The sequence below is a fragment of the Saccostrea cucullata genome, unplaced genomic scaffold (assembly GCF_032062105.1).
Source record: "Saccostrea cucullata isolate Sc308-1 unplaced genomic scaffold, CSIRO_AGI_Scuc_v1 ctg9720, whole genome shotgun sequence".
Lineage (NCBI taxonomy): Eukaryota > Metazoa > Mollusca > Bivalvia > Ostreida > Ostreidae > Saccostrea > Saccostrea cuccullata.
In genome coordinates, this window is record NW_026924881.1 from 1 (window position 1) to 24,764 (window position 24,764).

At 33.0% G+C, this 24,764-nt stretch overlaps 1 protein-coding gene and 1 long non-coding RNA gene across 2 annotated transcripts; both read right to left on the reverse strand.

The window, feature by feature from the left end:
• Positions 1 to 8: 8 nt before the first annotated feature.
• Positions 9 to 18,976, reverse strand: LOC134267510 (uncharacterized; the record flags this gene model as incomplete). Its single annotated transcript, XM_062749708.1, has 15 exons — positions 18,882 to 18,976; positions 18,487 to 18,579; positions 17,653 to 17,751; positions 15,672 to 15,767; positions 15,284 to 15,376; positions 14,946 to 15,044; positions 13,595 to 13,693; positions 13,148 to 13,243; positions 12,841 to 12,954; positions 12,155 to 12,448; positions 11,778 to 11,916; positions 11,146 to 11,347; positions 973 to 1,796; positions 778 to 895; positions 9 to 188 (listed from the first exon to the last, which is right to left on the reverse strand). Coding segments are annotated over exons 3-15 (2,382 nt in total), but the record flags the coding sequence as incomplete, so codon positions are not given.
• On the reverse strand, positions 4,271 to 7,277 carry LOC134267511 (uncharacterized). The gene is made up of 3 exons (XR_009992171.1): positions 7,172 to 7,277; positions 6,474 to 6,550; positions 4,271 to 4,340 (listed from the first exon to the last, which is right to left on the reverse strand). It is a non-coding gene; the product is annotated as an uncharacterized LOC134267511 (long non-coding RNA).
• Positions 18,977 to 24,764: the final 5,788 nt, after the last annotated feature.

The following is a 24,764-nucleotide window of genomic DNA, read 5'->3' on the forward strand; positions in this document are numbered from 1 at the left end:
CCCCTTACCGTCTTACTGTAATGGGTAGTTATCATCGCGTTGTTGTATACGGTCAAATTTAACAAAACAAACTCATCAGCGAATTTTTCCTTCGACACCACCATCCAGCAGTTGTTGATGTCAATATAATGACTATAATAATAGTAATCTCCCATAGGTAACTGGTATCCTTCTTTTCTAACATCAATCTAAATAAACAAAAATGATTATCATGATGATTTTCTTAAAAACGGTTTGCATAAAAAATAAAAACTTCTTAAATGTTCATTAACCATCTGCTCACATACATAAAATGTTGCTTGAACTCTTATTTTTCAAAAGTAATGTATTATTTAAGTAAATTTAAAAAAAAAAAAAAAAAAAAAAAAAAGGATGCAGAGCGAAATTCGACAAAAAAGACATTTCAATGTGTCATTTTAGAAAGGAATAAATGATATTTGTCTTTTGTCTCTCTTATAAAAAACTCGAACTTTAAATGTTAAATATTTAAAAAATGACTTCTTTTCAATTATTGCAATTTAAAAGTCATTCAAAAATTACATGTCGGTCTTAATTGTAATTTTTTTCTTTAAAATATGCGACTCAGTTTCATTTTTTCTAATTCTCAGTATTACATCTGACGAATATATTAAAAATAAGGTTGATTTTTTACCCCTGTTTTAGTTCAATAAACAAGCAATAAGATCTTTTCTTTGGTTTTTTTCATGTTAATGTCTTTAAAAAAAGGAGCTCATAATATTGTAATTTTAAGAAAAGAAATGAAAATATGACATTTACATAGGATTTATTCCCTTTTATATAAGTTCCATGGAATAATTCGTTGCTGCTGTTTGCTAGTAGCTTCAAATGGACTTTATGAATTCCGCTATTTCTATCAAATGCATCTACCTGCAATCTGAAAATATAGATAGTTTTTTTAATATGCAAAAAAAGGGACAATGCAAAAATTTCATAAGAAGACTTTTTTCTTACCGACTCGAAAAGTCATAGGTAGGTGATTTAGTGTTGCGTGTGAATTTCACATCTGAGTCTGCCAAAGCCTCTGGTGGAGTGGAATCAAAGAATATCTTTGTCATGTCTACTTTTTCATTCCCCATGACATCAGTAGCCTTGACCCAGAAATTTATCGCATTTCCATCTTTTCGGTCTATAAAGAATGTTTGGCTTTCTAAAGATATATTTCCTACTGGAGTCCATGACGTGGGCGTCCTGTTGCCCTGGTTTCCATTCCTATGGAAATAGTCAAATTTCACTATACCACGAATATTTGGTATACCTCCCAGCGTTCTATTCCCCGTCTTATCATCCAGTTGCTGTGGCACCTGTTTTTCGTATTTTGTCATATGATCAAAATGTTGATAATGTGAAACATTATTCAGAAGTTTATTTGTATCGTGAAATTTGTTTTCAAAGTGTCCTTTCCATGACACTGTAATGTTATTTTTTAGATTATTTTGCCACAAATAGTTTGTCTCTGGTTCAGCACTTGTGGCAATGAACGGTGAGGTCGACAGAGTGATGCTTGATGAAGGATCATACAAGACCAAGGTGCGAGCGTACTGTGTATTGTTAGCATTGTCTATCACGTTTAAAATAAACGAATACATCCCTGGCTGTGGAGGCGTGTAGCTATATCTCGACTCTGTCACACTGAATGGTTTTTCTTGAAGTGGGTTCCAGGGATATGGTTCAGAAAGATACGTTGTATTCGGTTTAAGCAAATAAACCTGTAGTTTGTACCCTTTTAGTCCTGAGAGATCATCCATCCAGTTGTTCCAAATCAATTTTATCGGGGACTGTCGTATAAAAAAGAATATAACAAAAAAATTAATATAATTATTTTAAGCCAAACTGTTAGAGAAGTTGAAACCGATACAGAAATTAATTATTTAAAAACATGGTAGTTTATCAGTTCTGATATACTGGTATCGAACTAGTTTAGACAGTGCTCTTTTCATTTTTTTGTAACTTTAAAGTAAGATTTGTATTAAGAGCATGTCTCATAGAAAAACATGTAAAATGGTCCAGTAGCAAGGTTCTCCAATTGCCTTCAAATTTTGCAAGCTAAATCTAGTATGCATGAATGGAAATTGGACAAATTTTTATTGTGCCAATCATACTGGTATACCTTATATGACCTGTTACTAAAAATAGCTCTTATGCAACAAAATCTCAGGTCATATTTGATACTTTTTAGTCATATTTGGAGAAGAATTAAAACTGCAACTCTCAATATTATCAAAATATTTAATTTTGAAATAAAAGAACACAGGTTAGTTCTTCTAAAGTGCATAGTAAAAATGACTGACATCCATTTTGTTTGAGTGCAAAAAGGTCATAAAATTGGCAATGTTCCATATTTTTGAAAAAATGTCAATTTTCTAATAAATTGAAATAACACTGACTGCCAAAATGGAAATTTTAATCTAGTAAATTTTACTGCTTATTGTTAAGGATGATTATGTGAACAAAATATGAAAAAATTGCTGATGGCAAATTTAAGCTTTAGTATTCATTGAATGTCAAAGTAAGTTAATTTTTCACACTCAAGGTATCAAAAATACTTAAAGTGTTATACATAAAATACTTCAAAACATTTTTTAAAAATGTTTCTGTGGTAACATTCATATCTGTATTTTAAAAATTAAACATATAAATTACAGTTCAATAGATAACACCTCTATAAATCAAAATAATCCATTAGAAAGGGGGGGGGGGTGGTGTTACACACAATATTATGAATCCCCTTTCATCTCTTAAACTTAAAATGTAAGGAAAACAATATTGTAAATGTTTTAAGTAAACAAAACCAAACTTCTGTAAAAATTAATAAGTTTGATTATTTTTCAACATCTTTTGAATATGATAGCTCTCCTAAAATAGAATTCAGTAAACAAGTGCATAAAGGTCAAAATTAGCATTGTGATCTCTTATTCTACAATATATGGTATGTAATACATGAACTTCATGTACATAATGTTGGTTAGAGTAAACACACTTAAAATGAATTCATGTTTACAGTTACTGTAGTTAATTTCATTCTCTGTTGATTCCAAAACATGTTACACTGTATTGGGAACTAATTACTTTTATAATGATTCATACATTCTTTGATAGAAGTCATATTGTGATGTAGAAACAGAGTTTATAAATTAAAAAAAAATTATTTTGATATCCCATCAAACTGAAAATACTCTAACAATCAGAATTCTAACATTTTAATGTACATGAAACTTTTGATCATAATGTAAGAATGTCAAAATCAATTCCATGGTTAAGTATATTGGAACCTTTAATTTCCAAGGTTCTAATTCTTTTTTTTTGGGGGGGGGGGGTAATTTTCAATGTATTTGGGGCATGGAGAGACCCACAAATTTATGACTATCATGAAATATAAAATTTATATGCTTAATTACTACTCAACACTTCAACAACTGCAAAATAAAATCAAAATCCCCACATATCAATATTTTTTTCTGAATCCTCGATTCCTCTCTTTCAAAATATGTGATTATACAGGTTATAAACTTACTGAATATTTACAGATGTAAACACATCATTCACCATACCAGTCATTTGATCTTCATATTTATTCGAGTCTAAAGCAGAAACAATCTCTGCAAGTTTTTCATCCTCATCAATACAAACATCTTCAAAACACCTTTCAGACAACAATTGATTTTTTACAGAAGGAGGTACAGAGACACTCTTAGATTTTAATGACAAATACATGAGGCAATATATCCTCTTTCTTGTGAAATATTTAGCCATTTGTCTTTCTTAGAAAGTCTTTCACCATTTTTATCAGTTACTTTCTTCAGCTCATCTGCCAATGAGACACTATCGGGGCATTTTCCTGTTCTGTCACATTCTTCACATATCATGCAAAAGTAGTCCTTTTCTTTCTTGGAGAATTGTATTGCTTTCTTATGCTCTCCAGTGCCAAACCCATGCTTTCTCCTGTTGGCTCTCTCTGGACTCCATCATCAACTCTACCTGATTTGACTGTTTGTATCAATAAATTTTGAGACTCTCTAATGCTTTCACATTTTGTAGCATATAAATTTGCTGCAGTGTTCCTACTTGATCTTGAATTTCTGTAAGACTGATTTCCAACTCCCAGAAGATTTTCGTGATTGCAACATTTTGAAAATACTTTCTGTTATGATGAGTCCTGACAAAGGTAATACATGTATTGTTCAGTATTAATCTCTGTGCTTCCAGCAGAACTTTCATCTGTAAACTGCTTCATATTTCCCTTGATCAGTAGGCTCAAGGTGTTGGGTAAATGAAACAGCTCCACTCCTGTGATCCTCCTCTCTTAGAAAACCCTGTATTACCTATAATATGAATTAAAATGAACCATAAGAAATTTACTTTAGATGAAGGTGGTGATTTATTCAAAGACTAATTATTTAGTGTACTTTTCATAATAGGACCGTTTACGGTAGCCTAGTGGTAGAGCGTTCCCTTCGTGATCAGGAGGTCTGGGTTCGATTCTCGTTCCCGGCGCCATGTCGAACCTAAGACGTAAAAATAGGTAGTGACTGTTCCTTCACAAAGCGCTCGGCATCAGAAGTGAAAGTCATGGGTCTTTCGGATATGACCTTAAAAATGTAGGTTTCTCTGTCAAGATAACCGCTGGCACGATAAAGAACCCTCACTGCACAATGGCCCTGAGTGCCGAATATAGGTCTAAATTTGAAGCCCTTCACCGGCAAACGGTGATGTCTCCATATGAGTGAAAAATTCTCGAGAAAGACGATAAACAATATATACATTCAATCAATCATAATGACAGGATGAATAAATATGTTGTTGGAAAACAAACCACTTTAAGTACTTCATTGATCTTGTACTGCATCATGAAAAAAGTGCCCCAGTGCTTTTAGAATAAATTTGAGAACTGACCTCTTTTGAAAAAAAACTTTACTTTCAGCGTTTTTTTTTTCCTTATATAACTGATAACGGTAAACAGCACCGTTCCCAATGCAAACGATATTTTTTCCCAATTCTGTGACTAAAAATTCCCAATTCAACCGTGAAGCAAAAGATTACGACGACATCGGATTTCTTGTTAAATGAAACATTGTACAAGTTGACTAATTGTTTCACTTCCGCTTAAATCGAAAGTAAAGAAAGTCGTAATTTGGCGGGAGCAGTGGTTTAGACAGCGTAATGTCATACATTTTGACAAATTGAAAGCATGACAATGTGAAAACAAGGGACGTTGATATAAAAAACAATAAGTATTTGTTGTTTATTCTTTAAAACAAGCAGTAATAGGTAATTAAGTTGAAATAAACGCATAATACGTTGCATTTGCATAAATAAAAGAAAATTATCCTTTGTTTTTCTTCGATGCTATTTTTCCCAATTGAACCGGTACCGGACTCTTTCCCAATGGGTGGAAAAAAATCGCTGACTTTGACTTAACAATGTTTACCTACCACAATCCCAATATATCATATGTCATGACATGTGACTTTGTAAACGGTTAAATTACAAATTAGAGGATAATTTATGGTTTTTTTTTTTTTATTTTGATGAACAGTGTTGCCATGGTTAATAAAAAATAGAAATTTCTGTGAAATACTTTCAAAAGGCTATTCTGAATACAGTTTTAGTCTGATTATAATATAACGTGGCATGTAAATAGACTACACAGAGAAACATAAGGCCAAAATAAAATTATAGTTTGTCTGGGATTGCCTCCCGCCTCATTGAAATGCCCCCCTCCTGAAAAAATTTTATTGACCAAAAGTAGGAAGATTTTTTTTTAATTAATCAATTTTTTTTGCCCATTACATGTATCACACGCACCATACAAAACACTGAAATATAGTATCAGATCTAGGTATTTTTGTTCTGAGATTTTTATCAAAAATTTATAATTTATCTTCAATTAAAAAAAAAAAAATAATTTCCCTCCCTCCCTCCTGTGTCTGAAACCCTCCAGGCGGCAATTCCAAACAAACATTTTTTTAAGGATGGCCTAATTGTTATTTTTGTTTTTTCATATTGATGAATGATTTTGTCACAGTAACTAAAATTGATACTTTTGTAAAATTTTATAAAAGCAGCTCCTACAGTTGTGGTTTTATTGCAATCTTGCCACAAAAAGAGGCTTTATCAAGAATCATTATTCTATTTATTGCACGTGTAAAATTTCAAGACCCAACTGCTACTTTTTTCTTCCTTTGTCTGTTTGTTATAAGTACAAACTCATAGAGCTACAGTCTCAACAGAGGCTTTTGGTTTGTTCTGTTACATGTATGTTGACTATTACAGAGTATCATAATATAAACAGGTATTACATGTACTATAAATTATAGTTATGCATTTTGGACAGTTCTTTTAAAATCAACTGGCCCAGTGGGATAATAAGAGTATTGAGTTATTAAAAAATCAAGGTGATAGCCTAAGTGACAAGTGAAAAATATAATTAATAATTTTCTAGCCCTACACTTTACCATATGAATTTGCTTCAGGGTTTTCTCTTCTGATTTGGTTGGATCCAATAAATACTGCAGCACATGGACAACTGTTGCTATAAGATAGAATTTTAATCAATTGTAAATAATGTATAATTCAAGAGAGGAATGATAAAATATATGGGAGATGTTTAAAACCTCTATAATACACCAGGTGTACTAGCAATCATATACTGTCTATAGTACATGTACATGCTAAAATTTTTAGTATAAACTTTATAAGTGGCAGTATATTTTTATGATTTTTTATCAATGTTCTTGATTTTCAAAATATCATCAATTTGAAAAATTTATAGGCACTCAATTTAATTTTGTATAAATCTTTATGTAATTATGGTGATGAAATATTTGTGTGATCAACTCAATTTTAAAAATTTTCCTTGCATGTATTAAAATATACCTATTTCCTCTTCTAAAACCACTGTCATACTCCTTGGTCCAAACTCATTACTGCCTATGAGAAGCACACTGCTTGCACAATTCTTCAATTTTTTAGAACTTGTATTACATGTACATGTACTTCTAAAAAAAAAAAAAAAAAAAAAAAAAGATCAAACAATTGTTTAATGTGAGCCGAGTTTATACCACCTGTCCTCCTCCCCTATCACAATCACTTGTAAAATAGAGAACAAATACATTCATTATTTTAACTTCCAACTGAAAATTCTTTATCCTACCTGATCCAACTGGTATATTGTCTCCCTCATTTTCAACCAGTATTCTTTACAAAAGGTAGGGGTAGCCCATCGGTCTGCTTTTGCTTTCTTCCTTATGATCGGGACGGCAGCACCTTGACTTACTTCTTCGCCATTTTAATCCTTAATTGTCTTTGACATACTTATAATTTTATTGTGCTAGTAGTGTCAATGGAATACCATTTCTTTAGGCCTACAGAATGCAGCAAAACGATCGCCTCTGGTACGTCATAAATTTTCCATACAACCCAGCTAGGGTATGTTCAGAGATTTGAGTAAACGCAAATGGTTTGACAGATCCTTAGTATATTCTTATAAATGAATTTATTGGACCATCACTGCTTGAAATATTTGAACAATTGCTGAAATCACATTGTTCTTCTGCCCCTGCCATGTTGCAATATCATTTTCCCCCTTTTTTGTATGGAGAGTGCCACTACGGGAGATAACTCTTCAACACACAAATAACACTCATTAGGTCTTTCCACCTTTCTGTGGAAAGACCTATTGATATTCTTCTGTTTATTATTAGGTCTTTCCACCTTTCTGTGGAAAGACCTCTTGAAATGCTTCTGTTTATTATTATTATTTTTCCGTTATCGAAAATTGAACCGAAAGACTTCTCGAAGAACTTTGCAGTTCATGATACTCGCCATTAAAAGTTATTTCGAAAAAATACCCAACGCGTATGACCTATGACCCCTATTGGAGTTCTTGCCCTTTGTATGAAAAACCTTGTTATCGCTACTCCTTCGAAACCGTAAACCGTAGAAATATGAAACCTTCACTAAAGTCTTCGACTAATTGAGAGGACTCTGGAATCTATTCATTGCGAAAGTATTCGGTGACCCCTTCGATGAGTTATTGCCCCCGAAACTTTGTTAATTTTAGAAATAATTAAAAATTTTCAAAACGAGAAGTGATAGAGACATAGGACCAACTGCGAAAGATTCATTGACCTTTGATCATGAAATTCATGCAAAGGTCAAAGGTCAAGGTCATTCCAAATTTGAGAAATTAAGCTCTTTTTATATCTTTTTTGTCTTTTAACATATACAAACTGTCTTAGCATCATTAATATGTACTCTTAAAACTATTTTAAAGATTTAATTCGTATTCCTTAAGATTAACCCTTTTAAAAGTTATCGCCCTTTGTACGAAAAACCTTGTTATTGCTACTCCTTCGAAACTGTAAACCGTAGAAATATGAAACCTTCACTAAAGTCTTCGACTAATTGAGAGGACTCTGGAATCTATTCATTGCGAAAGTATTCGGTGACCCCTTCGATGAGTTATTGCCCCTGAAACTTTTTTAATTTTAGAAATAATTAAAAATTTTCAAAACGAGAAGTGATAGAGACATGGGACCAACTGCATAAGATTCATTGACCTTTGATCATAAAATTAATGCAAAGGTCAAAGGTCGAGGTCATTCCAAATTTGAGAAATTAAGCTCTTTTTATATCTCTTTTGTCTTTAAACATATACTTAATATCTTAGCATCATTAGTATGTACTCTTAAAACTATTTCAAATATTTCATTTTTGTTCCTTAAAATTAACCCTTTTAAAAGTTATTGCCCCTTGTGCGAAAAACCTTGTAATTGCTACTCCTCCGAAACTGTAGACCGTAGAGACACCAAACTTTCACTAATATCTTCAGGATCTTGAGGCATAACTACACTGTATAAGTGCGAATGGATCTGATGACCTCTTATATGAGTTATTGCCCTTTAACGTCTTTGTACTTATTATTAAACCTTATAACTTAGAAACTAAAAGTCGTAGAGGCATGGGGTCAATTGCATTGTGACCCTTGACTTTTGACCTTGAACATTTTCTCAAGGTCAAAGGTCAAGGTCATTTCAACTTTTTTTTAATTTTTCATTTTTTCTTTCCTTTAAGACAATTTTGGTTTCTTATTCATGGAATCTAGTTTTAAGGAGTCAGATATAAAACAAAATTGAAATTCAAAGAAGGTGGAAAGACCTCTTATTGTTCTGTGAACAAAAAGTCTCCTAGTTCTTTTTTTTTATTATTTTTCCGCCGCATGTTTTTTTGTTTGAAGATAAAAGGTTTATAGTTCATAGGAATGTACTCCGTAAAAGATGTTTGCAGTTGACCCTGCGTAAATGAACCTTGACCGCTTTCGAAGTTATTGCCCCTTTCGCAAGAAATGCTTGTTATCGCTACTCCTCAGAAACCGTAAACCGCAGAGGTATGAAACCTTTATGAATGTCTTCGACTAATTAAGGGGACTCTTCAATCTATTCATTGCGAAAGTATTCGGTGACCCCTTCAGTGAGTTATTGCCCCTGAAACTTTTTGAATTTTACAAATAATTAAAAATTTTCAAAATAAGAAGTCGTAGAGACATGGGACCAACTGCATAAGATTCATTGACCTTTGACCTTAAAATTCATGTAAAGGTCAAAGGTCAAGGTCATTCCAAAAATGAGAAAATTAGCTCTTTTTGTGTCTCTTTTGTCTTTCAACATATACTTAATGTCTATGCATCAGTGATATGTACTCTTAAAACTGTTTCAAAGATTTCATTCTTGTCCCCTAAGATTAAACCTTTTAAAAGTTATTGCCCCTTGTGCGAAAAACCTTGTTATCGCTACTCCTCCGAAACTGTAGACCCTACAGACACCAAACCTTCACTAATGTCTTAAGGGTTTTTAGACCTAACTTCATTGTATAAGTGCAAAAGAATCTGATGACCCCTTATATGAGTTATTGCCCTTTAACTTCTTTGTACTTACTATTAAACCTTATAACTTGAAAACTATAAGTGGTAGAAGCATGGGGTCAATTGCATTGTGACCCTTGACCTTTGACCTTGAATATTTTTTCAAGGTCAAAGGTCAAGGTCATTCTATTTTTTTTTAATTTTCATTTTTTCTATGCTTTAAGAGAGTTTTGGTTTCTTTTTCATGGAATTTAATTTTTAGGAGTCAGATACAAAAGAGTTCAAAGAAGGTGGAAAGACCTCTTATTGTTCTGTGAACAATAAGTCTCCTAGTTTTATTATCTTTCTTTATCAATTTTGGTGAATATTTCAAACTTTCATGAAGGTTTTAATTTTGATTGTCTTTCTCAGCATTTATTTACACTAAAATAAAATTATTAATCATCAACTGAAGAAATATTCATTACATATGAACAATTTTAAGATGCAAATGGAGAGCTTGGCTAACATCGTAAGGTCATAATTTCCACCAATTATTTGTTATATGTCCCATTAAAAGCCATCAGTGAATTTTTTATATTTGATAGAACATAAATAAATTATTATAAAGCACATTATTAGATCAAATTATTTTCTCCATTTAAGCTGTACCATTGCACTAAACAAGGATAATAAATCTAAAGTTCTAAATTTAGCATTACTCGTTGCTCGATCATAGAATACATATACATGCAATCATTGTGAAAAATAAATATTTTTCATCTTTGACATATATGTGTTGATGATATAATAAATATCTGGCATTGCAAAAATTTTTCAATTGATTTTGCAAGGTCTCAAACTTTCATATTTGCACCTACTATTTTATGCCAATTTTTGCTAAATATAGAAACAGGGCTGTTACTAAAAATAGAAACACGCGGCACACTTTCCAAATTTAAATTTTAGATCCACAGACAACCTAGACCTTAAAAATATATGATAAAATGAATAGTTTTGTAGACCCTCCTGGACGATTTTTCAGATTTTGCATGTTTTTCTCTGAGACACGCTCTTAAAATAAAAAAGAAATAGATTCTGAATATACAGGTAGTTCGAATCTGAAGTTGTATAAAAATATTTTACTTCAACATCGAGAAATAGTTTTAAAGATGCGAAGTTATCGCATATGTGAAATATCGGAATATTGTTGACAGTTTGAAAACTCATGTATCAAAGAAATATTTTACACGAAAGAAAATGAAAATAATTATGTTTTATAGAACCTTTGTTATATCTTCTGTTACATCCAAAGCTTTTTCTGAGCAGTTTCTCTCTTGAAGGCAATGACGCGGTTTCTTGAAGTCAAAACGAAACATTGTTGATTTTGTGCTACTTTGGCCAATGAAAGGATCCTTCTTTAACTGAGTTCCTGGTCCTTCAAGTTCTCGATACCCTCCGTTTTCAGCAATAACAGTTATCGTTAAACTGTTTAAGTACAGTAAAATATAATTGGATTTTTGTAGAAGGTAGCATCTGAATAACATCCATATAACAAATCCTATTATAGGCCAATTAATCAAAATATCCATGAAAGCTTAGTTTAAAAAAAATGGAAGTCATCTTTATTAATTATGCGTAAATAATTTGATTTTTGGTTGTAACGTGTCATTTGACTGTTAAGGGAGAAATTGTCTTGTTTCTTTACCTGATAATTGAGAAATGAATTATCAGGATTTAATAAAATAGCAACCTACATGTAAGTTATACTGATACAACCTGGGTTGGAGCAGTTTGAACATCCCAGTTTGAAAAAGGCGTTAATTGCTCCAACCTAGATTATATCATTACATGTATATAACAGGTTGCTATTTTATTCAATACTTAAATAATTATCTAAATGCTAATTTTTTATTACTTGTCGCCGTTTTCCAATAGCCTGTCAAAGTTTTCATTTGTGAAGTTGCACTGAAAAACATCGTCGTTTGGATGAAGTGATCCGGGTTGGTAATTACAGTTTTTGATCTCATTTTTGCTCACATAAGGTTTGTTTTGATCTAATAAAGTAAAGAAAAAAATGTCAGTTTTGCAGATACGTTAACTTCACATTTTATTCATACTACCCTCCGATTTCAATATTTTTTCCAGGGAAGTCTGAATGGAAGGCTTATACAAGGGAATTTGAACATTTTTTCTCAAATATTAAAGAAGAATAAAAGTAGAAAGATAATATAAAATAAATAATTCTAACATTTGAAACGAATCGAGACTAGTGACTACTCAATATTATATTACCCTTTCTATCAACTTTCCATAATTCAATTTGAATTTTTCCTGACGTAATTCCAAATTTGTACCCTTTGACATATTCTGGAACTACCAGATTCTCCGGTCCTGTATAAAAGGCGGCAAATGTGACGTTTATGTAATTGTAATCCTTTTGACTAAGCCATAATGTATCTACTCTTGTGGAGTTTGGTTCGGATGAATCCGTTATAAAGCGGTAGCGTTCTATCTTCTGTCCAGTTCTTTCAATATTAGCAAGAACGGACGTGCATTGAATTATTGTTGGACGTCTTTCTGAAGTCACTGTAAGTAACTCAAATAATTTAATGATGATGGGGATAAAATAATGGTATAAATAATGTGTAAAACATGCAATGCTAGTACCAGTGAATTTATAAAAATTCATGAAATACATGAAGCTTAGCGTAATATGTGTGATAAAATTACTGACACATATGAATATTTTATATTTTGCATAATTCAGCACTTTATACAATCACCATGTATTTGTTGCTTATGTACATAGTTTTTCTTTACTGTTAAAAAGATTCTGCTATATTTTGACCATCAGCATTTTTTGCAAACAAAAAACTTTTCCCCATTATTACTTTATCACAATGTTATTCATAGTCTTTTTATGCTATTGCATCTCGATTTAAAGACAAATTATATCTTCGACATTTTTTTTAACCTACGTTCCCTGCATCGCTGAATTCCATCCAGACCAGAAAACCCTTGATAACATTGACAAGTTACAGAATCATTACCACACGTACCAGGAAAGCATGGAGAATGATAGGAGCACTTGGCTGTAAAAATAAAATCACAAGGTATTTTACATTAATTACCATGCCCAAACTTCAAATCGTCCTCTACCATCATGCTAGACTTGAATAAATAGACCTATGTATAGTTTTTGTAAGATTAGTTTTGCAATAATATACTTATTCTACATGCAATAATTTCTAAAGAAAAAATTAGCTTGTATTATAAAAAACTAACGTGTTTCGCAAACAGGCCCCGTATAAGTCTCGTCACATGAACATACGTCAGGGTAAATGCATGTACCATTATTCAGGCAAGGTTGTTTACAAACAGCTGAGAACAAAATATCATAAAGTAATTAATATGGTATATCATTTAATATTTCTTTAAAAAAATATCAATCTTGCTGTCATTGAACATTTTTATTCTGTCGACTTAAGTCATTATTTGGAAAGCTAAATGATGATTGAGTAGATAAAATACCCAATTGCAATTAAAGCATAGATTTTGAATGTAGAATAGATTTCGTTTTTTAATTACATCTGACACAACTTTTTTATGTAAAGAAAAGTTTTAAATTTAGCAATTCCGGAAAAATGAACTTAATCTATTTCGTATCAGTGACGCGTACATTCATATAAGAATATGCACGTGTATATTTATCAACATTAAAGAAATACGTACGATCTCCACAGTCACTTCCTCGATAGGTATTCGGAGGACAAAGACACTGTCTTGATTGGGAACAAGTCCCTCCATTCTTACATGACGCGATACAAATGGCTGTGAGTGAAAAATAAACTCAATAATGAGAAAAAGAACATGTGAATTTATCCTTTTTTTTCAAATATGAGCCTGGGGAGCTTGAGATAATAGATACCACAGAGTCTGAAACATTTATTTCATACCTGGATATTTTACTTCTAAAAAAGCATTAGTGGTAATCTAACAACTAAGTTCTACATGTATTATAAACTTGATGACTTTGAATTTTCTATCATCTATACTTCCTTTACTTATGCAGCAATATACCTTAATCACCCGCACACGGAGTTTATATATCTCAGTTGATTCGACTCGCAAGAGTATGCTCTATGTATGAACAATAAATTCTAAAATAAGGTAAATAATTGACAGGCAAGTTGATGAAACAAGGATTAGAACAGTCTCCGTTAAAGTCATCATTTCGTAAGTTCTTTGGTCGATACAATGACTTTGTAAGCAAATAAAATTTATAATTGAGTCAACGGCTGACTGACGTTTTTCACACTAATTGTAAATCCATTATTTATACACTGAAGTGAAGACGGATTTTTCCTTTATTTCCCAATCATGACAAGGAGCACAAGGCGGATGTAACTGGTAAGCCAGTGATACTTCCTCCTCCATGGCACCTGGTCCCACCTCTAATGCTTTGGAGATCCGTTTTTGATCTGCTCCTGTTTTGTATTGTTTTTTAGACTTTTGATTTTGAATAATATTAATAATAATATTCGTTATCTCTATATTTTCCCTTTCACGTAAATTTCGTGGTTACATGTAACTCTAGCCCAAGTACATGCAAAGTATTAAACTTTTTGTACTATAAGTCATGAAATTCAATATTAGTATGTTGTAGCTTTATATTGATTCGATTTCACCGGAGGAATAAATATTTTTTTTATATTTACTTTAAGGCGAAGTCTTGCAAGTAAATTATAATGAATTATGATATAATTAATTATGATCAATATATTCAGCTACAAAGGATAGATTTTCAGTACGTTCTCAGGGTATGTTGTCTAATGTGGTCTATTTAAGTAAATGATAAAAAGAAAAAATATATTTACCTTTCGAAGTTGTCTTAATTTTAAACACTTGTCAAAATCAAATTAGTTTAGCTTTAAAATAATTTTTTTTTTCCTTGAAAGAGCTATCAAATCTTTGAATACAATTACAATCTACTGCGTCTACATTTTCCCGAGGGGGTTGCTTATCAGAAACGGATGTGATTTTAGAAATTAAATGTTTAAAAATATGTTGGTCAATCACTTACGAATATTGCATCCCGGACCAGTGTACTTGCCCGCTGGACAGTTACATGTATTCGGACTGACACAACTGCCTCCATTCTGGCAAACAGGGTTACAGATAGCTGAAAATATTTACAACTGCCATTATATATTCATGTTTAAGACAATATTAAAAATTACATAACTTAAATTGAATTTAAAATTTCTATAATTATAAATTTCAAACATCACTATCTTACTATATTACTCGATATTTTGAAAGTTATTATTCACATGAAGAAATAGTTTTTTTTTTAAATCAGGTTTTTCCAAAAGGATATTATATGTGAAACATGTCTATATATTAAAAACATAGAATTACGTGTCTCGCAAAGTTCACCAGTGTACCCCGGGTAACAAGAGCAGAAGTTAGGACCTTTACAGGAACCAAACTTACATTTAGGACTGCAAACAGCTGTAAACAAAAGGTAGAAACATTCACACTCAGCTACAAATTAAAGCAAATCATAACAAAAACTGTTTACAAAAGTTATCCCTAGAAAAAGTCACAATTCTTAATTGCAGATTCTCTAGATTTTTGTTCTTTTCTAGACTCATCCATCTTTAAATATATAATGCTCGATGTTCTAAATTTAGGTAAGAATTTCTTAAGTAATTGACTAACATTTCCACTATAAAGCAAATCTGAGAGAATTATAAAAGCGACATTTAATCATAAAAATAAACTAAAAGAATATAGAGATACAAACGAATTTCGCATTCTCTTCCTTGATAGGTACTAGGACAAACACACTGTCTTGATTTTGAACAAGTCCCTCCGTTCTTACATGACGGATCACAAATAGCTGTTAATTATAAATATTCTCGTTCAAACAATTTATTACGGTTGATAATCGGCATTTAAATATCAACATGTTCTTCAACGTCTATTTATTATAGATATATTTAAGTGATATATATATTATAAGTAAACAACAAGTGATATTACTCATAGTTTTCCATTCAATCACTTAAAATGTGATCAGACAATTTTGAAAACATTAAAAGGAAACACAAAACGAAAGGGAATACATTAAACAGAAAACTTTTATTAAATTAAGGATACTGATGTCTTTCAATCGACAATATAATAAAATAAAAGAGGTCCAAGGGCCTTAACAGTCACCTCAGTATTATACATCAATTTTGAGGATCAATAAAGTATTAGATAAACAAGCGAATGAAGTTTTGTTGCCCAAAAAGCAAGATCGGGGTAAGGATCAGCAATAAACAAATGATGTGTCTAGTATTCACTAACAACTCATAAATTAAGTTCTTATCCGTCCACCGCTTATCATTATCACAATGTATATTATTGACAAACTACTGGTGCCTCTGTATTATTCTTAACGCCATTTTATTTCCTCTCAAATTAACTTCTCAGAGGCTTAGAAGAAAAAATATTCAATAGTTTATGGCCGATTAAGATGCACCAAGACAGACGCAAAGAAAGAGAGCAGTAGGTCACCTGAGAGATTCGATTGATTTAAAAAGCTAGCTATAAAAAACAAAAAGCACAAGATCATATTAACATATCTGTTGTCTAGTATACTAGGATTTTTCATAATATTTTTGAATCACTCCAGGTTACATGTAGTAGTATATAGAACTTGTAGCTAGGACCTGTAGTAAGGGTTTATAAAGCTGAAAAGGATTTTGTTGCACATTTTTGTAATTTATTGATTTGTTGAAAGTATATTTCTTTACTTCCACCTCAATTAATTGATTAATTGCATATTGTTTAACGTCCCTCTCGAGAATTTTCCTCCGTGGCATCTAATCCCACCTCTAATGTTTCGGAGGTCCGTGTTTGCTCCTATTTTGTGTTGTTTATGGACTATCTTCATATCCTTCGTTCACTCATATGTAAACACCATCACTTGAAGGTGTGGAGCTTCAAATTTTGTGCTATACTCGGCATTCAGGGCAATTGAACACTGAGAGATCTTTTTATCGTGCCAGCATCTAAAGGGACACAGGACCTTGTTTTATACGGTTTCATCCGAAGGACCAGTCTCACAATGGGATTCTAACCTGCGACGTAAGGATCGACTCCTTATTTTGCGACTCTAGAACAGACGCTCTAACCACTGCAAAACAAGGGCGACACTTCCTATTCGAGAATTGTTCATACACATAGAGATTTCATCATTAATTACCGACAAAGGTCTTCAAATTTTGACTCAACTCGGCACTCGATGCCATTGAACAAAGAATCTATTTCTTGCCGACGCCTACCGTTGAGTCTTTAAATATGTCTTCTCAGGACACCCAAATTTACTTCAATGTGTTGAGCGCTTAGAGAAGGAATATCTGATATCAATTTTTATAGGCTCAGCCTCGACCGGAGTTTGAACACATTTCCTTCTGATTAAGGAGCGACTGCTGCAACTGAATAACCCTGACGCACTATTTTCAATAATTTTTTGAGCGCAAAATCACATGAGTTAATTAAAATTTAGTTATATAAAAAGTTGACTTACTCGACAGTAATTAGGTTTAAAATGAGATACACATGCATGTGTACAAATTGGTAACACCATATTTGGGTTAAGATCTTTTTTTCAAACGTTAAGCTGATTGGAATGCGGGAGTTATATACTGCGCCCAGTTACCAGCAACCTTAAACATCCAAAATTGATGCTATATGGAAAAATACATGTATTATAATGAGTCTAGTTGATCACTTACGTTCTTTGCATCTCAGACCACTGTACATTCCGTTTGGACAACTACATGTATTTGGACTTACACAGGTGCCTCCATTCTGACAAGCTGGATGACATGTTGCTAGAAACATGTAAAACCATTATGTTTAGCATGTTTGACGCATTATCCAGAATTCTTAATCAAAAATCAATTAAAAATTTTTTGTTACTAATATATTGTAATATAATTACTATAATATTTTGAAGGTTCTTGGTCGCATGAGTAGTTCAAAGCAAAATATTTTCTCTAGGATTTGATTAGGATACCTTTAAAGCTAGTACTGTGAAATCACAATTTTTTACGGAGGGTTAATTGTATCCCCCGCTTGAAAAGCGGGAGGGTATATAGTAATCGGTATGTCCGTCCGTCCGTCTATTTGTTACGCTTTGGGATACCTATCTCTTATCCGCAACCTCTCTCAAACCACTGAATGAAATTTGATGAAACTTTCACAGAATCTTTATTACATATTGTCATTGTGCACCTTCTATTTTACTGTTTGATCTGACACATATTTTTGGTTTCCCACAACAAAACATGGACACTGCCATTATATTCATATGGAAGGCGGGGGTATCATTTAGTGAGCTCATTGCTCACAGTACCTCTAGTTTTCGTTGTTTTCGAGGTATGAGATGACCCAAAAATTCATGTCCACAAAAAAAATAACATGGTACATACATAAGTACTCATTTATTCTTGATCCACAAAATCAACTCCCCGCTAACAGATATTTTCCTTAAACCACGAAAATTTGACCCCACGGAAACATGTGATTTTACAGTATATGTATATATTTTAAAACATAAAACTTACGTGTATTGCAAAGACTACCAGTGTATCCCGGGTAGCAAGAGCAGACGTCAGGACGTATACAAGTCCCAAATAGACAGCCGGACCTACAGACAGCTGTAATTAAAAGTTAGAATTACTCACACTCAGCTAGAAACGAAATCTCAAATCCATACAAAGTGTTGTTTAAAAAAATCAGAGAAAGCCCAAGTCTGAACTAAGATAAGATTACCTTTAGGACATGACAACTTAATAATAACTAATTTAACTTCTTAGGTATCTAAATTGAGTTCGATAATCTTAAATAAGTTCAAAATTACATAGTTAGCAAACATTTTCAATTCTGAAAGCGTTAAATGAGTAGCATTATTAATATATTTATCAAAAATAGCATTGCATAAACATAGAAAGATACGTACGATCCCCACAGTCACTTCCTCGATAGGTACTTGGACACTGACACTGTCTTGATTGGGAACAAGTCCCTCCGTTCTTACACGACGGAGTACAAATGGCTGCAAGTGAAGAATTCACGTTCAGAATTCAGACGTTAAACATTTTTATTATGTACTTTTAAATTCTATTTAACAAAGATATAGAAATGACCCGTGAAATTACACGATCGATCTCAAAAATCATCTTAGTAAATTTAGAGTTGCAAATAAAAAGAATAGGGAACGAGATGCATTTTATTTAAAGAAAAAATTGGTTACAAAAATAATTTCATAAAGGACAAAGAATGTTTACCGCTGAATCTGGCCCCTTATTTGATATAAAAATCTAAACACAGTTAAAACTGTAATAATTTGTAGTTAAGAGCTCAATTTGATGGTCTTTTTGTCCCCCGCTTGAAAAGTGGGGGATATTAATTTGGGTTTGTCCGTCCGTCCGTCCGTCTTTCTGTCTGTCTGTAACGCTTTCGTTTCCACACGATATCTCGAGAACCCTTGAGCTTTTGCAATGAAATTTAGCATAGCAACTCCCTATGGACTAAAGAAGACCCCTATTGATTTTGAGGTCAAAAAGTCAAAGGTCAAGGTCATAAATAAGCAAATTCTGTCTGTGAAAACACTTTCGTTTCCACACGATATCTCTAGAACCATTTGAGCTATTGCAATGAAATTTTACATAACAACTCCCTGTGGCCTAGTGAAGACCCCTATTGATTTTGAGGTCAAAAGGTCAAAGTTCAAGGTCGAAAATTTATACATTCTCTCTGTGTGTAACACTATCATTTCCGGGCGATATTTCAGGAAGATTTTGAGCTTATGCAATGTAAATTTTATACCAAAACTCCCTAGGACCTCTCTCGCCCCTCTCAAAGTGCCCCGCCCCGTTTGTTTTATTAGTATTTATAGTATTACATGTCGCTATTTTTAGCGCAGGGGCATGAGGCGAGTTATTGCGCATGAAACAGGTTATCGGCGGACTTTATGTTCTTGTTACATCTATTAGAACTGTTTAATAAAGGCTAAATAAATCAAACACCATGGATTGTGTAAAATTTTGAGAATACCGAACATGAATATATACATGTATGTGACTTCAGTTCTGCATATACTTCACGCTGTGTAAAGCGAATCCGTGGTCTAGTGGTTGCGTCTCTCGCTTCACATGTGAGAGGTCCCGGGATCGGATCCCGGTCGATCCTTTCTTTTTTCTTTTCTTTTTTTTTTTTTTTTAAATACATGTACTTTTTTTTTTTTACTAAATGATAGTATTCAGCATGTGAAATGAAAAATTTATGAGGTTATAAAATCATCATTACAGTGTGATAAATATTCCATATAAAAAGAATCTTCTATACACATAATAAAGAATAAGCAATCAAATCTGTATATGCATATTGACATACATGTATTTTATTTGCCTCAGTATACATGTATACATTTAATAATTCTACAAATTCAGTCAGGGGGATCCGACTTTTTCCTTAAGCGGGGGACACGAATTCTCTGAATTAGCTTGTTAAAACCTGGATTAACCTTGAATGACAGGTTACACAGAGGCCATTAGAGGGTGTTTTCTCAATTTTGGTGGAATTTTGTCAAATTTTAGATACAATCAAACCTGTATTAAGAGACCTTCTAACGGAGAAAGGAAGGAAGGTCACAAACGACAGGTGGTCTCTTAATACAGGTTGCTTATTTTCGCAGTGTTCAAATATGCAATGCTAAAAATATCACGTGTATGTTAAATGTATTTTATAATGTTTATTTCCACTATTTAATAGTTACTGCTCAACTCTAAAATGCTTTTACAATTGTCATGTTAAGAAATAAAAATTTCTTGATCCACGCGAGTCATTTGAATATTTGAAAATATTGAGAACATCTGAAAGTATTAATATTTTTTCATACAGTATAAAAATGCTGCAAGGTTGTTTTTCCCTAATAATAGTTTTTTTTTCTATTTTTTTTTTTTTACATGATAGCCTTTATATAACTTCATATGTTTTGCATATTACTAAGAATTAAAACTGTATCATCATTTTTATTATGAACTTGGAATCAAATTAAATTATATTTATGACTGAAATATTGATTTAACGTATTTTTTTCATTACTGAACTACGAGTCTAATTGCCTGTTTGTGACCAGGTTTAAAAAATCACTTCAATTATCACATGATGTGGGTGCTAGCTAGCTTGTGTTAACATTACCCATTGATGACACAATGTACTTGAATAAACATCTATGATTTGTTACTTGTTAATTAAAGTTATAAACAGGCAGGTTTTCTAGCTGAATATCCATTTGGCCCTAATAGCATAAAATGATATAGGGATCGACCTCGAACGTCTATTTTCCAAAATGGCGCTCGATCACTGGACAGAAAAACATTAAGCTTATGTTTTAGATTTTAATGTCTATTTAATAAATATCAAAGCGTAAGTAAAATTATTCATTTTTAGCTCACCTGAGCCGAAGGCTCAAGTGAGCTTTTCTGATCACATTTTGTCCGTCGTCCGTCCGTCTGTCCGTCCGTCTGTCCGTCTGTCTGTCTGTCCGTCTGTAAACTTTTCACATTTTCGACTTCTTCTCAAGAACCACTGGGCCAATTTTGACCAAACTTGGTACAAAGCATCCTAGGGTGAAGGGAAATTTAAATTGTTAAAATGAAGGGACATACGCAAGGGGAGATAATCAAGAAAAGACAAAAATAGGGTTGGGTCATTAAAAAATCTTCTTCTCAAGAACCACTGGGCCAGTAAAGCTGAAACTTATGTGGAAGCATCCTGGGGTAGTGTAGATTCTAAATTGTTCAAATCATGACCCCCGGGGGAAGGGCGGGGCCACAATGGGGAATCAAATTTTTATATAGAAATATATAGGAAAAATCTTTGAAAATCTTCTTCTCAAGAACCACTGGGCCAGAAAAGCTGAAACTTATGTGGAAGCACCCTGGGGTAGTGTAGATACTAAATTGTTCAAATCATGACCCCCGGGGGAAGGGCGGGGCCACAATGGGGTATCAAAATTTTACATAGAAATATATAGGAAAAATCTTTGAAAATCTTCTTCTCAAGAACCACTGGGCCAGAAAAGCTGAAACTTATGTGGAAGCATCCTGGTATAATGTAGATTCTAAATTGTTCAAATCATGACCCCCGGGGGAAGGGCGGGGCCACAATGGGGAATCAAAGTTTTATATAGAAATATATAGGAAAAATCTTTGAAAATCTTCTTCTAAAGAAACACTGGTCAAGTTATGCTGAAACTTATGTGGAATCATCTTGGTATAATGTAGATTCTAAATTGTTCACATCATGACCCCCGGGGGAAGGGCGGGGCCACAATGGGGAATCAAAGTTTTACATAGAAATATATATTGGAAAAATCTTTGAAAATCTTCTTCTCAAGAACCAATGGGCCAGAAAAGCTGAAACTTATGTGGAAGCACCCTGCGGTAGTGTAAATTCTAAATTGTACAAATCATGACCCCCGGGGGAAGGGCGGGGCCACAATGGGGTATCAAAGTTTTACATAGAAATATATAGGAAAAATCTTTGAAAATCTTCTTCTCAAGAACCACTTGGCCAGAAAAGCTGAAACTTATGTGGAAGCATCCTGGAATAGTGTAGATTCTAAATTGTTCACATCATGACCCCCGGGAGAAGGGCGGGGCCACAATGGGGAATCAAAGTTTTAAATAGAAATATATAGGAAAAATCTTTGAAAATCTTCTTCTCAAGAACCACTTGGCCAGAAAAGCTGAAACTTATGTGGAAGCATCTTGGTATAATGTAGATTCTAAATTGTTCACATCATGACCCCCGGGGGAAGGGCGGGGCCACAATGGGGAATCAAAGTTTTACATAGAAATATATATTGGAAAAATCGTTGAAAATCTTCTTCTCAAGAACCACTGGGCCAGAAAAGCTGAAACTTATGTGGAAGCATCCTGGTATAATGTAGATTCTAAATTGTTAGAATAATGACCCCTGGGGGAAGGGTGGGGCTACAATGGGGAATCAAAGTTTTTTATAGAAATATATAGGAAAAATCTTTGAAAATCTTCTTCTCAAGAACCACTGGGCCAGTAAAGCTGAAACTTATGTGGAAGCACCCTGGGGTAGTGTAGATTCTAAATTGTTCAAATCATGACCCCCGGGGGAAGGGCGGGGCCACAATGTGGTATCAAAGTTTTACATAGAAATATATAGGAAAAATCTTCTTCTTAAGAACCACTGGGCCAGAAAAGCTGAAACTTATGTGGAAGCATCCTGGTATAATGTAGATTCTAAATTGTTCAAATAATGACCCCCGGGTAAAGGGCGGGGCCACAATTTGGAATCAAAGTTTTATATAGAAATATATAGGAAAAATCTTTGAAAATCTTCTTCTCAAGAACCACTGGGCCAGAAAAAGTGAAGCTTATATATATAGAAGCATTCTAGGGTAGTGTAAATTCTAAATTATAGGAATCATGACCCCCGGGGGAAGGGCGGTGCCATTATAGGGAATCAAAGTTTTACATAGAAATATATAGGCAAAATCTTTGAAAATCTTCTTCTCAGGAACCACTGGGCCAAAAAAGCTGAAACATATGTGCCCATGGAAGGATCATGGGTTAGTGTAGATTTCAAAATGTCTAAATTATGATCAGTGGGGTAGGGTGGGGATGCATTATGTATAACAAGGGGGAAATCTGGTAAAGAACAGAATGGTCAAAGCTTCTCAGGTGAGCGATGTGGCCCATGGGCCTCTTGTTAAATGTTGTTTTAATTGACCAACTCTCATTATATAATAAAATTTTTAAATGAAATAAAAGCGTGTCTGTAGTCGTTTTGAACCAAGAACGAAGCATGCTCGACAGAAATTGAAAGTAAGAATCCGAAATTGTGTAGACGTTAAATTAAGGTAAAATTGCTTGAAATTACTAAAAATGCATCTGGTCAGAAAAATCACTGTCGTTGGTCGCGTTAGACAGGTGGTCGTTTAATAAAGGTAGAATATATAGCGAAAAGCGTTGGGGGGATTTTAATGGTCACATAATACAGTGGGTCGCTATGGCAGTTTAGACTGTACTTTTCATTTCGGCACAAACATGACAATCTGAGAATTTTACACACGATGCATCTGATACTAGTCTATGAAATATATAAATTTTTTAGATAGGCAAGCTTGTGCTATAACTTTTATGAGGGAAAAATTGCTGTAAAATTGATTAAAATTTGCATAAAGATGAGGATTTTTGGATATATACATATTTTCTGACCTTCCTGTGACCTAAGTGTATCCCGTAACTGAGAATTCATTTATAGCTGGGTTGATTCATACAACATTGCATCGTTCTAAAAGACAACCCAAAGCAGAGACCGAAGGGTTCTTACTCTATCTTGTCCTTTACGACTCCTCATTGTTTATATAATTTAAATAGTAATGTTCGAAATGTTGAAGGTTCTACTGATAATAAGGGTTGGATTTTAAACAAATAAAAGAGGGAATTCTCTTTATTCGAATGTTATATACATATTGATGCAGGCTGGAGTCCCAATATTTACATGTTTGGAATTATTGCCATTTTGATAGAAAAGAAACAACCCTCTTTAAATTTAAAAACTCTCTTCAGCATCTTTTAAATAATGAATATTTATCGTGAATTTCATTGATAACTCTAGCTCAGAAGTATAGCCATAGTAACTCACTACTATAACTAGAGGATATTCAGGTTTTTAACAAAAGTTAAATTTATTTCGAAGTTTAAATGCATTTTATTTATAACTTTGCCAATGCAGAGTCTCACAAATTAATTTCAATTTTATTTAATATAAAAGATAGATTTTCCTTAATGTATAC